At 41.8% G+C, this 12,719-nt stretch overlaps 2 protein-coding genes across 2 annotated transcripts; one reads left to right on the top strand and one right to left on the bottom strand.

Annotated features, from left to right (window-relative positions):
* Positions 1–524: 524 nt before the first annotated feature.
* Positions 525–7,808, top strand: DLAT (dihydrolipoamide S-acetyltransferase; the record flags this gene model as incomplete). Its single annotated transcript, XM_009574706.1, has 13 exons — positions 525–626; positions 976–1,100; positions 1,219–1,375; positions 2,548–2,674; positions 3,046–3,236; positions 3,758–3,920; positions 4,152–4,219; positions 4,989–5,081; positions 5,175–5,282; positions 5,846–5,961; positions 6,248–6,410; positions 6,574–6,710; positions 7,526–7,808. Coding segments are annotated over 13 exons (1,680 nt in total), but the record flags the coding sequence as incomplete, so codon positions are not given.
* A 2,831-nt stretch (positions 7,809–10,639) lies between these two features.
* On the bottom strand, positions 10,640–12,594 carry PIH1D2 (PIH1 domain containing 2; the record flags this gene model as incomplete). Its single annotated transcript, XM_009574695.1, has 4 exons — positions 10,640–10,786; positions 10,902–11,167; positions 11,733–11,978; positions 12,471–12,594. Coding segments are annotated over 4 exons (783 nt in total), but the record flags the coding sequence as incomplete, so codon positions are not given.
* Between the last annotated feature and the right edge of the window lie 125 nt (positions 12,595–12,719).

The raw sequence follows: 12,719 nt of genomic DNA, 5'->3' as shown, positions 1-12,719 counted from the left end.
CGGTCTGGGTGCCCCCCATACCCTCTGGTGTTAGTGCCCCTATAGCCACTGGGGTCCCCCAGAGAACAGACTCGTGTTCCCCCCCCGCCTCGGGGGCAGCCCCTTCACGTTCTTTCTTCGGGTCTTGCTTCCCGTCACTAGGCAGCTCAATTCGCCCTGGGGAACTGCAGTTCTTCTCTACCCACTCCCGCGGTTCTCACACCCTTGCCACCACCCTGCCCCAAGTCCCTGTACTGTCGTCGGATACCACCTCCTTCACCACTAGTCTTTTTTCCCTGTACCTCTCTTGGTCCCCTGGCATAGCTTCTCTCTTTCTTGGTCAGCCCCATCTCAGCACCCCAGTATTGGTTTGCCCTGGGTCTTACCAGCAGGTTGGAGGCAGTCCTGACCTGCTGGGGGTTTGCAGACAGGCTCTCCTTTGTGCCGCCCTGTCCCAGCCTGTGCTGAGGATCCGTCTCTGCGCTATGTGTGGGGTTCCTACTGTCAGGACTGTCTGGGTTGTAACACTGCCCTATTCCTCACAGGTGGCCTTGCCAGCTCTGTCCCCCACAATGCAGATGGGCACCATTGCGCGCTGGGAAAAGAAGGAGGGTGACAAGATCGGTGAAGGGGAGCTCATAGCAGAGGTATCTTGGGGGCACAGGCTGTGCTGCATTTCTTATGAGCTGCATGTGCATCCCGGGTTCTGTCCCTGGTTGCTCTCACTTGAACAGAGATCTTGGGTTCCAGATCACAGATCCCAACAGATGCTGTTGGGAACAAGTGGCTAACAGCCTTTCAAACCTAGTTGCTGCTTTTCCTCTTTCTGAGTGGGAGCAGCACTTAATCTCTTTGAGAGCATACTTTCCTAGAGCTGGTGCCACAGGGTGATTTTTCCAGAACTGTGTGTGTTGTGACCCTACACTATCACACTGGAAGGCTGTGAGCTCACTGGTCTTTTCCGTTGCCATAATGATATCCTGTTTTCTCTCAAAGGTGGAGACAGACAAAGCAACAGTTGGCTTTGAGAGCCTGGAGGAATGCTACTTGGCCAAGATTCTGGTGCCAGAAGGAACAAGAGATGTTCCTATTGGGGCCATAATATGTATCACAGTAGAAAAGTATGTATTTTGCTAACCCTTGAGTTGAATTTTCTCTCTTGGGCCTTCTTGGGTGCCTTGTGTGAAAGGCTTAGAGACAGTCATCTGACTGGTTTTGCGGTTCTGTGTTTTCTTCTAGGCCTGAATATGTTGATGCCTTTAAAAATTATACCCTGGATTCTGCAGCGTCTGCCCCCCCTGCAGCCTCAGTGCCTCCCCCTCAAGCTGCAGCTCCCTCACCACCAACTCAGCCTTCTCCTCAGGCTCCTGGCAGCTCTTATCCTCCTCATATGCAGGTAAGAGAGCATTGCTGATGATTTAAGGCTTGTTGCACTCTTTTTCTGTCTTTGGCACTGCTAGTTCCAGGGCATTTTGTCATAAATACTATCTGGAGTGGCCAGTTATTAGCTATAATTCCAGGAGTGTGTGCCACTTGAATTGTTGCACACTTAAAGCAGGTGTTTGGGGAAGTCCCAGAAAGCTTTTTTCAGAAAATTATTTTGGCATCCCAGCTGCTAGTAGAGGGGAGACTTGTCTCTTCAGGATTATTATGCAGTCTAGAAAAACCTGCTACATTTGCATTATCTGGACAGTTCTGGTATGAAAAGACCTTGTGCTAAATGTGAATAAGCTCTGAAGGCCCTGCTTACATCTCAGAGCAGAACTCAAGTCTGTGATACTCTGATGAACGCACCAGATGTGTTTGTGGTTAACTAATAATGAGTTGTATTTGTGGATAATCTTTTTACCTTGCTTAGATATTGAAGTGTACATCCACTGTTGTATTTGAGCACTTTGTAGTGGGGTATTTCTGTGACATTCCTTTGAAACAGAAAATTTAAAATACTAAACCTCATTCCACAGGTGATACATGGGGGAACTGATTTGTCTGAGATGTTCTGCAAAGTAATTGAACAAAGAATTAATTAATTAAAGGCTTCTTAATCTGACTTGTGTTTTAGCTACTAAATTTGCTTACTTCCTGCTGCTTGCCTTATCTGTCCAGTTTTGCTCTGAAGCTGTACTCACATGTGCTGTATTTGTTGCACAGCAATATGCACATGCAAACCTACAGCATCTTTGAGTGCTTATTGGAAGACAAGTCTGTATAGCTTTTAAAGGGGCCAAACCTGTTTGTCACAGACAAAGTGACTTGCTTTAGTCTTCCTTTTAGCCTTGCAGATAGCAGCGGCAAGACACTCCCAATGTGATGGTGGTAATAATTATTTTGATACATAGATTTCTTGCTCTTTGCTTTTGCTTGCTTTCTTGCTTAGGTCTTGATAAAAGAAGCCAAACTAGCAATATGGGACAGCACTGTGCTTTGCCGTAATGGAGCCAGATGTAGGAGTGCATTAAAGGCTGGCTACTTCTTTAGGTTGGCATCATTTAGTCAGGAGTTAAAACTGCGTTCCTGTTCCTTTTGGATTACCAGCATCTGATTCTCTTTTATTCTCTGGCTTCACAGATCACTCTCCCTGCCCTGTCACCTACCATGACAATGGGCACAGTGCAGAGATGGGAGAAGAAGGTTGGGGAGAAACTGAATGAGGGAGACTTACTGGCAGAAATTGAGACAGATAAAGCCACAATAGGTGAGTCAACTCCAAAGTCAGGAATGGATGAGATCCCCTTAAAAGGGGAGGATCCAGAGTAGCCTCTGTGCCCACTGTTCTAGCTGCTCAGGGCGCGAAGCTGTGGGGCAACTAAAACAAGTTTTGTTAATTTCTATTTCCATTGGAGAGCAAATCATCAGAGCTCCTAAAAACACTTCTATTTCTTCATCGATCCTTCTTAGTGATGTTCAGTGCATGGAGATGTTTCCCTACTAGTTGCACTGAAAAGGATTCTCTAGCCTGCTAGATATAGGACAGAGCTTTAGCTACCAAAGTCATTAGAAGCAGCATTTAGAGGAACTCTTCAGCTGCATTGGGCACCAAACCAGTTTTGTTTCTTTCCCTTGCAGGCTTTGAAGTTCAGGAGGAAGGCTACTTGGCAAAAATCTTGGTGCCTGAAGGAACAAGAGATGTGCCATTAGGAACAGCTCTCTGCATCATTGTGGAGAAAGAGTCTGATATTCCAGCTTTTGCTGACTACCAAGACACTGCGGTAATAGACGTGAAGGCACAAGCTGCTGCTCCTCCTCCTCCTCCACTAGTAAGGACCATTCTTAGCATATGAAAGAAGTTATGGGGACCATAAGAGGCCTGATCTGAACTGTTCTGCTGGTTTGACAGTGTGAAGCCCTGGCTCCAACAATAGTGTTTATGATTCTGTGAATGCAAGGCTAACGCATGTGTTGGTGATAGGTGACCTAAGAAGTGATCGCTACTTTGCTCTCCAAAAACTGGAGCAGATAGTAATTCATTACGATCTCTTCTCCAGCCTGTTGCTTGTGCCAGTGTTAATGCCTCATCCTTGAAAATTGGGAGCCTAAGTTAGTTATTTCACCCTTTTTTTTGGTGTATAGTTCAGCAGCTTAGTTGGCCTCCTTCCCAGGAAGTTTCTGATTTAATTTCTGGCACTGGGAAACTTCTCTGAATCTGAAAATTCTTTCAGATTAGTGACTATTTTTGCTATTCTCTTGACTGGTAATTAGATGGTCCTGTTCTCTTACTGTACCTTCAAAGCTTTTGCTGAATGATCCTAAAGCTAATGGCTTTGATTCTTCTGTTAAGGTGGTGGCAACTCCTGCTGCTGCTCCTCCTCCCCAGCCTGCTGTTCCTTCCACTCTAGCAGTCCCAATAGCTGGGCCACCTCCCCGGAAAGGAAGGATCCTGGTTAGTCCCCTGGCAAAGAAAATGGCAGCAGAAAAAGGAATTGACCTTGCCCAAGTGAAAGGTAGGTTTTCCTTCTGCTTCCTTGCTCTCACTATCAAGTGTCTGTACCTCTAGGTACATACTTGCCTATTCTTTTCTTTCCTCCCTGTCAGGAACATCCTGACTATGCAGCTGTCCTCACCAGAGGTTGTGTTAAGTGACTTCTCTCTGTTGAATGAAACTAGTGTCTTTAGAAGCAATGCCCTGTTGCAAACAACTGAAATCTTCTTACGTTTTTCTTTGACCCTTTTAGGTACTGGACCAGATGGTAGAATCACAAAGAAAGATGTGGAGTCATTTGTGCCACCAAAGGTTGCCCCAGTGAGTAGGCTCGAGATCTGTAAGAATGGGTGTTTCATTATAGTGATGGAAATGCTCTGTAGAAATGCAATTACTATATGGAACTGTTACTGGTGGACTGGTTGGGTTATGATACTGTGTGGGCTATCGTAACTGTTAGGTTGTAAAGCTTAACCTGTCAGAAACACGGACAAAGTTTTCTTCCTTTATTTGTCCTTTTGGTATTTCACGGAGAAAAAAAATTGTGTGCTCCCAACCCTTCATTTGGTTGCTACATTGTTACGGATTGAGGTAAGCTCAGTCCCAACTGATCTAACATTGCTGAAAAGAGGCAATTAGAATGAAAGCCAGACTTACGAACCAATAGCCTGCTGTCATTGTTGCCACAAATCTCTTCTTATACCATTACTTGTCTTTTATATGAGATGACGGAAGTGTTGCTTTGTGTACTGCTGGAAGAGATGTGGCTGAGTGCAATCTGAGAGTGCCCTCTAGCATGCCTCTCTGCTGTATGTAAAACCATCTAGCAGGACTTACTATTCTGGGAGCTTCATAGCAGTGTATATTAGTGTTGCATTTCTAAATCACTCAAGTACTACATTTAATAATCGAATATAGGACTTACAAAGAACCTAGTGGGTACTGGAGAGGTGAGGCTAGAGAGTAGAAATATCTGCTGCTCTTAAGCAAGAGGCAACTTTGCCTTAGCACTTGTCCCACATACTGAATTACTCTGTACAATTGATATTTGGATAGTACTGTGAATTATGCTGTCTTTCTCTAATTGCAGGCTCCAGCACTAGAGGCAGTTCCTGCAGCTGCTGCAGTTGCAGCATCACCAGTGGGGACCTTCACAGATATCCCTATCAGCAATATTCGGAGGGTAAGAAGATTTTATTCCTTTCCGAGGTCATTATTTGCAGTCATGAATTTTCCAAATTGATTTATTTTCATTGCTCCTATTGTATACCCGCAGGTCATTGCTCAGCGGTTGATGCAGTCTAAACAAACAATACCTCACTACTACCTTTCTGTTGATATAAACATGGGAGAAGTACTGGTGCTAAGGAAAGAACTCAATCAGGTAAAGCATTTAGGCATGGTGAGAGTGTGTGTGTGGAGAAAGCTGCATTCTGTCACAGAGCCCACCCTGCTTTTTGGTGATATGCCATTTTGGCTTGGAAAAAGCAGTCTTTTCAGTGCCTTTTCTACCTGTTGTGGATTGGTTCTGGACTGTCGTGACAGAATGAGATTTTTTTTACCAAGGTACTGTGCACTGATTTGTGACTTCCCTAAAAGGGCCGCTTTGTACTCTGCTTGGTGGTGTTCAATTCTTCCAGCTGGAAAGGAGGGCAAAAGCGTAAAAAAGGTTTTTAAGAGTAAAAAGGGTAGAAAATTTAAGCAAAACAATGATTCTAAGCCAAGTTTGGGGAAAAACAGACATTAAAAAAGATCGTACCTTCTTAAATTATGAAGGAGATGTATTCACCTCCTAAATTATCTTGGCACTTCAAGTATTAATGCTTACAAGCAGTGTGATTGTTTTCTAACATTTTCTCTAAACAAGGCTGCATGGCTGTGACTATCCAAGTTAATTGAAGTAATGTGTAAGAGACAAACTGATGCCTCAAATCTCTTTATTTACAGGCGGTCTCGGATGACATCAAGCTTTCTGTCAATGACTTCATAATTAAAGCTTCTGCTCTGGCATGCTTGAAGGTGCCTGAAGCAAATTCTTCATGGATGGACACAGTTATTAGGCAGTAAGTTTATGGTACGGTCGAAGCCAGAAACTTTCTTTGTTCAGTAGAGAGTTCATGGCAAAATAGCAGACCTTCTGCTGGGATTTTGAGGAGGGAGGGGAACACGTATAATGCAAAGGTTGAGGGGCTTTCGTTAAAGTGCTAAGAACCTTGTATCTAAGGCTAGCGTGCAGGGTGAAATAATTATGGCAAAATTAGTATTAATTTAGAGTTCTCTGAACAGTTTTGAAAATTTTTTTCTTTGTTATCTTGCTAGAGTAACTGGCATCTCCTTTGTGTCCTGCAGAAATCACGTAGTGGATGTTAGCGTTGCAGTTAGTACTCCTGCAGGGCTTATAACTCCTATTGTGTTTAATGCACATATAAAAGGCCTGGCTTCCATTAGTAAGGATGTGGTTTCTTTGGCAACTAAAGCCCGAGAAGGTAAACTTCAGCCTCATGAATTCCAGGTGAGAAACTCAGATTGCTGTTAAACATTGCTGCCCTTGACTTCTGTTCAGAAGCCCTGTTCAGAATGAGCAAAGCCTATTTTGTGATGTTTCAGCCATATTCATTAATATTCCACATGAAACAGCTTTTGTGAATTTGACTATGAATGTGTTTTTCTTGTAGGGTGGTACTTTCACAATTTCCAATTTAGGAATGTATGGGATTAAGAATTTCTCTGCCATAATCAATCCACCTCAAGCCTGCATCCTTGCAGTTGGTTCCTCAGAGAAAAGGCTAGTGCCAGCTGATAATGAGAAAGGGTAAGTGTTCATCTGATTCTGCATATACCGAGCTTCTGAATTCAAACTTTGAAATAATGGCTAGTTTTCTAACACTTCCATTACATTATCTTTTAAAAAAAAAAAAATATTGTTGACATACTGCTTTCAGTACCTTCTGAAGAAGTACAGTGAGATCTTGTATAAAACGGTCACACAGGCATTAAAGAGAAATGCAGTGACTGAATGATCTGCCATACGTTTATTCTTGCAACTTCTTTGCAAGTTAAGGAAAGGCTGTTTCTTTCTTAAAGGAGTATGGTTAAGCTGTGGAAAAGAGTCTGGGATCCACAAGTTTAGGCACCTGTTCCTCTTTAACTTGCTTAAATTTGCATTTAAGGAAGACCTAAGGGATGGATTATAATTCACGTGTTCTGTATATAATATCGCCTTGCTTGGAGCTTGAACTAGCATAGACCCAGGAGAACATTTAGGATTATTTAAACTTGTTAACAGTCCTAGGCATCTATCACTGACACATGGGGAAATTGGAGGTTACTGGGTAAGATGGCTTTTTTTCTTTGATCATGTGGGGCTATTCTTGTGATACAAAGAAAGATGAGCTTCCTGTCCTAAAGGGAACATTCAGATGTGTTTCTTAATTGTAGAAAAGGAATGAATAGGATCTGCTCTCCAATGTAAACTTTTTTTAGAAGTCCACAGAGAGAAACATCTGTTACCAAGCACTAACTGCTATTGCTGATTCTCTGATAAAAGCTTTTTTGCTTTGTTAATGGCACTGACTTGCAGAAGATTGTGTTAAACTTTTTTTTTCTTCTTTTTTTTTTTTCTTTCAGATTTGATGTGGCCAGTGTGATGTCCGTTACACTTAGCTGTGACCATCGTGTTGTAGATGGAGCAGTTGGAGCACAGTGGCTTGCTGAATTCAAGAATTTCCTTGAAAAGCCAGTAACCATGCTGCTATGATTTAACCATGCAAGCAAAATTTTCCTGGGTCACAGTTTTGTTTTAAACAAGCTATTTAGACTTTAGTTTTCAGACTTATTAATAGAGTTCCTTTTTTATTTTAAATATGTATTATATTATCTGGTAATGTTATTACCAGTCTGTACAGAAAAAGTTTGCAGAAGTGCTTTTCAGAGCAATATTACAGCTATACTGTATTTTTATACAGTTAGTTAACTTGCAAACTCTTCCAAAACAGAGTTAAGCATCCCAGATTTAAAAATGATCCAGGCAGTATGCATACTGCCATTTGCTTCTAAACTAGGGTGAATAGGGGGGTGCATATCAAGCAATTTCGCAACCTCAGTATTCTCTGAAATTTGAATTATAAACATCTCTTCACAGGAGTTCAGGTGAGATGGTAACTGAAACGTACAAGTTACTAGAAGGTGAATCCCCTTATTATCCTGTTCTCCTGCTGGGGTGGGCGAGTATGACAGATGCACTAAGGGACTGAAGCGCCTGGGAATAGTTTCTCAAAGGCCAAGTGCTAACATTCCAAATCCCTCTTGGAATTTGGCACCAGTCTGGACCTTCTCAGCTATGTGATCCCTTTTGAGCACTTTAAAGAAAGGTGAAAGAGCACTGATATCTGTGGGGTCACAGCTCTCAGATACCACAGGGAACGTGCTGTCTTCTTGTGGACTTTCACTTACATGTGCTTTTTGTATGAAAACTTTAATTGCTATTCCTCTTGCTAAGTTAATATCAGACTATGATGCCATGGAAGTAACTGTTTTGCAGAATGTTCAAGAGAATCTGTGTGTTGGAACCCAATATAGGCAAATCACACATGTTAATAATCCCATCAGTAGATATTAATCATGTGATGAATCGAATGTTTGGAACTTTTTTTTTCAGGCATTCTAACATAGGAAGCTCTGCGTTAGTCATTGGTACTGTGGTTCTTCCCTGAATTGTCTATGTTGTCCCAGCCTCAGTAAGCTGCAGAATGTGCTATCCATGTATATATTGTATGTAAAATGCTTCAACAGTTTGTTGGACTGCTGTCCAGTTACTCCAGTCATTGTATCCTGAAAGGGGTGCAGTGCTGAACATTCTTAAATTCCACTTTCCACATGGAAATGTTAATGTAAAAAGGACAACTGTGTAGTAATTACAAAGTGACCAGGAGAATTAAATAGGGGGGCAGAAGTTTAAAAAAAAAAAAGAAAGAAAAAGTTAAAGCTGATCTGTTATTCTCTATATTGCATTAAGTACTGTCTCCTGTAAAGTTCTACAAAATTCACTAAAGATACTGAAAGAAAATACTGTGGAAATTAAATATTTTTGTGGGAACTATTTAATGTCTGGTTGCTGTGATACCTGGTTTTCATGCCTGGCTTAAGCAAAAAAGTGCATTAAGGTTTTGGTCTTTAATGACCTAAAATACCTTGGTTCCAGACTTGCTCTAGTGAACCTACATTCTATTAAATGTTTGAAATTGACAACTACTAAAACATGTTCCAGTGCTTTTCTATTCAGTCATGTGTGGCTTACTGTACTGCTAAGCACAGTCAGAGCTGTTTAGCCTTTCAGCCTGATAGTGAAACTCACCCTATTAACCTTAAATTGTAATCACAAATGTTCCAAAATAATACATGCTTTATTACTATCATGCAGCAGTGAACTTTAATCTTCCTGGCTGCCTTGCTGCAGTGTTCACCAGAACCTCAAATTCTGGCTACAGAGGCCTTTCACTTTCTTCCTGCAGAAATAACACTAAATAGTTTATCCTATGGAAACGCTCTCTGAATGACCATCAAACTCTCGAACATTTGCAACTCAAAAAATCCTATCCAGTGTGTGTGCTTGGAGTGCTGATAGTGACTTCTGGTACTGCTTGCATCCTGCAACAGACCAGCTCAGCTCATGCAGTGATACAATTTCAGCTTGTACTTGCAACTATAACCACTGAGCAGTATTTCAATGCAGCCTTCTAAGTTGCTTTGAAACAAAGGGGGAAAGCTAGGAGTTACTGCTCTTCTGTAAGCCTGTATTTTAAAGTTGCAGCTCAAAACCAATTTGTCTGTTTCTATTTCTCATCTGATGAATATTGGTACAGAAACATGGTTGCAGTGCAGATGTGTCACAGAAGCTGTAAGAATGACATACTACCAGATCAATCATGAAACTAAGATCACTTAAACTTTTGTTTGTCCCTTTTCCAATTAATTCTAGTAATGCTTAGTAATCCTTGAAGTTGTTTTGTGTTGCTTTGTATTACTTTGTATTTTGTGTGTTAGTGTAAACTAATGAAGATAGTTTTCCTAGTTGAAGTGCTCCAAGATTGGTTTTGGTGGCTAGCTTCACCCTAAGCGTTCCTGAGCTTTGAACCTCTATATGCTGTTTTGAATAGTACAGAATAGGTCTGTGGTTTTATGGTCTCATTCAGAGATTACCAAGCCAGTAAGAATCAGTGACCAAAAAAACTACAAAGCCTATTCCAGTTAAGATCAGCAGGGATTGTCCTAATGAGAACAGCGACAGCATGCAGGGCTTGGTAGAACTGTGCATGACATACCTCTGCTGGTTGTTCCAGCATTAAATACATGTGAGAGCTGCTCTAACCATGTGATACCAGTAATCAGTTTATTTAGCAACAGGACTTCACAACGTTATTGCTGTACCTTAAGGCAAAATGAATAATGTAGTAAAGCATGTGTGCATTTATGATTCTTTACTAGAGCTGTTAACATATTCAAGTACTCCTTGAATATTTACAATCTTTATTTATTTTTTTTCTTAAGTTTACTGGTGCTAGTATTCCTCCAGACTTCCTTTTCTACATGCATCTTCTAAAGGCATTTGAGGTATTCATCCCTGAAGATTAGAAGGTCAATTAAAAAAAAAAAACCACATCACCATCTAAAAGTTAGGATTCTCATTCTGGGCTTTTGTTTTGTTCTGTCACTTGTGAACATGAACTGGACAGAATGCAGTCTTTAAGGATCTGGCTTGGCAACTGGCACTGTGATAAACAATAGCCGTTTTCCTTTGTTAAATACTGCTGTAGTTGTTTCTTCATCCACCAATTCTGGCAGATGTAGTTGTAATTTGTATTTTTCAGGGACTTCAATGATTATGTCATCCTAAACCAAGAAAATTGAAATACTTGATTAACTATTTGATAAGAATTAACAGTGAGCATTTCTAGGAATTAGACACTAGTCAGAAAACACAAGGTTATTCTTTCTGCTATCTTACCTTTGAAATTCTCAGATCACACTCGGAAACAGAGCTAACCTTAGGCAATTCAATTTTGAGTTCAATTTTGAGTGGTTTCTTGTTTGCATCCTTCACGGTGATAATTTCATAGACGGGGGTACTTAGTTTCTCTGGCATTTCAGTACTGGTAATTTCCTCTATCAGATGCACTTCAGACTGTGTCACACTTCCTTCCTTCAGCAGCACAGGAGCATTGCTGCAGTCCTCAGCTTCCATAGTGTGTAGCAGCTGATCAAGTGTCAGTTCTTTCAAGAAAAATAAGTTTTTCACACATATCACTCAGATACTAAAAACTGTAATGTTATGCCACTTGACAAATATATTGTGAAAGTTTTAACTGTAATTAATCATAATTAGCAATTTTGTCAGCTGAAGACTGTTACTGGCAGTTTCTCCTTTGCCCATAATTTGGTTTTATTGCCAATGGGTTTAAAGTTGTTGTTTTCAGACTACTAGTTACAGCAGCAACCCTTTTTACTCAGGTTAGAGCAAAAGAAACTTAGCACCTCAAAGGCTCAAACCCTAGCAGAGCTCCCATGTCTAGTGGATATAGGAAGAAAGGAATTTGCTGTTCCAGTGTCACTACAGTTTCTCAATTGTAAAATACCAGAGATGAATGCAGATAGGCCAGCAGGGTTAAAGTTAAACTGATGTCTGGTATGACTACTACTGCCTTATTCTGAATGCGTAGAGAGAGGCATTTGGTTTATGCTTATGGCAAGAATTGGGGTTAGAAAGATAAGTCTTGAGTAGATTTATTGGAGAATCTGATAGGTCCTCAAAGAAAAGTGACAGCAGATCTCTACATACCCTTCTTTGTGTTCTGACTGAGATGTGGAGTTGGCATCTGCATGCCTTTCAGACGTTGCTGCATCGTTTCCAGGCTTCCTTTCAATTTGAATGATTCAATAGTGTACAAATAAGAAAGAATAAGGTTGCATCGTTCCTCAATGAATTTAAGTGTTAAATGGATCAAGTGTTCCATTTTTTCTGGGTTTTCTTCTCCCCCCTGAAGAACATCTGGGTTATATGCAATATCTATAATGCTGTAAAGATCTATAAAAATAAGTTATGTATCAGAATTGTTGCTATGGAACCATGTGCCAGTGTTCTTTATAATCACTTGATTTAAAAGCAAAGGGAATAAATTTGTGGCTTCTGGGCAGAGAGCTAATTCTATCAACCTCATCTAAAGCTGACACCCTTCCATGGGCCGATCCTGTTCAAGGAGAAGCATGGGAACATGATCTAAATCAACATGAGTATAGGTGGTCAAAGAGATTCCTAGTGCCTAAGTACTTTTCAGGATTTAGATGCGTGCAATTTTTGTGTTTCTTCAGTTTTTTTCAAAAAGGAAGGACTCATTTAGGGTCCCTGTTGAGATATGCCTGTTGCATCCTTGCCTTGCCGCCACCACCCCGAGCTAAGAGCTGGCCACGGCACAGCACCACCCTCTGTTGCAGCGAGAATCTGCGTGTGATTGCCATGCAATGCACTACTGCAGGAAGAAATGCATTCGGGCCCAGGCGCAACTGTTTTCGAACATACCTCCTTCGCCAGATACTTCTTCTAGCGGCCCCGCACTGACAGGTGTGGGGTCAGTGGGGGCCTTGGGCGCCGGGACCTTTTTCCAGCTGCAGACGTTGATGAACAGCGGCCCCCCGACAACGCCCTGCAAGGGACCGAGCCGCGGCTTAGCTCCCTGCCCGCGCTGTCCCCCTCCGGCCCCGCAGTCGCCCTCGTACCCGCTCCCAGTACCCGGGCAGGAGGCCCAGCCCCAAACCCCGCGCACCCACC

The sequence above is a fragment of the Fulmarus glacialis genome, unplaced genomic scaffold (assembly GCF_000690835.1).
Source record: "Fulmarus glacialis isolate BGI_N327 unplaced genomic scaffold, ASM69083v1 scaffold17920, whole genome shotgun sequence".
NCBI classification, from domain to species: domain Eukaryota; kingdom Metazoa; phylum Chordata; class Aves; order Procellariiformes; family Procellariidae; genus Fulmarus; species Fulmarus glacialis.
Note: the sequence above shows the minus strand (reverse complement) of the source record. Positions and strands in the feature narration are given on the sequence as shown.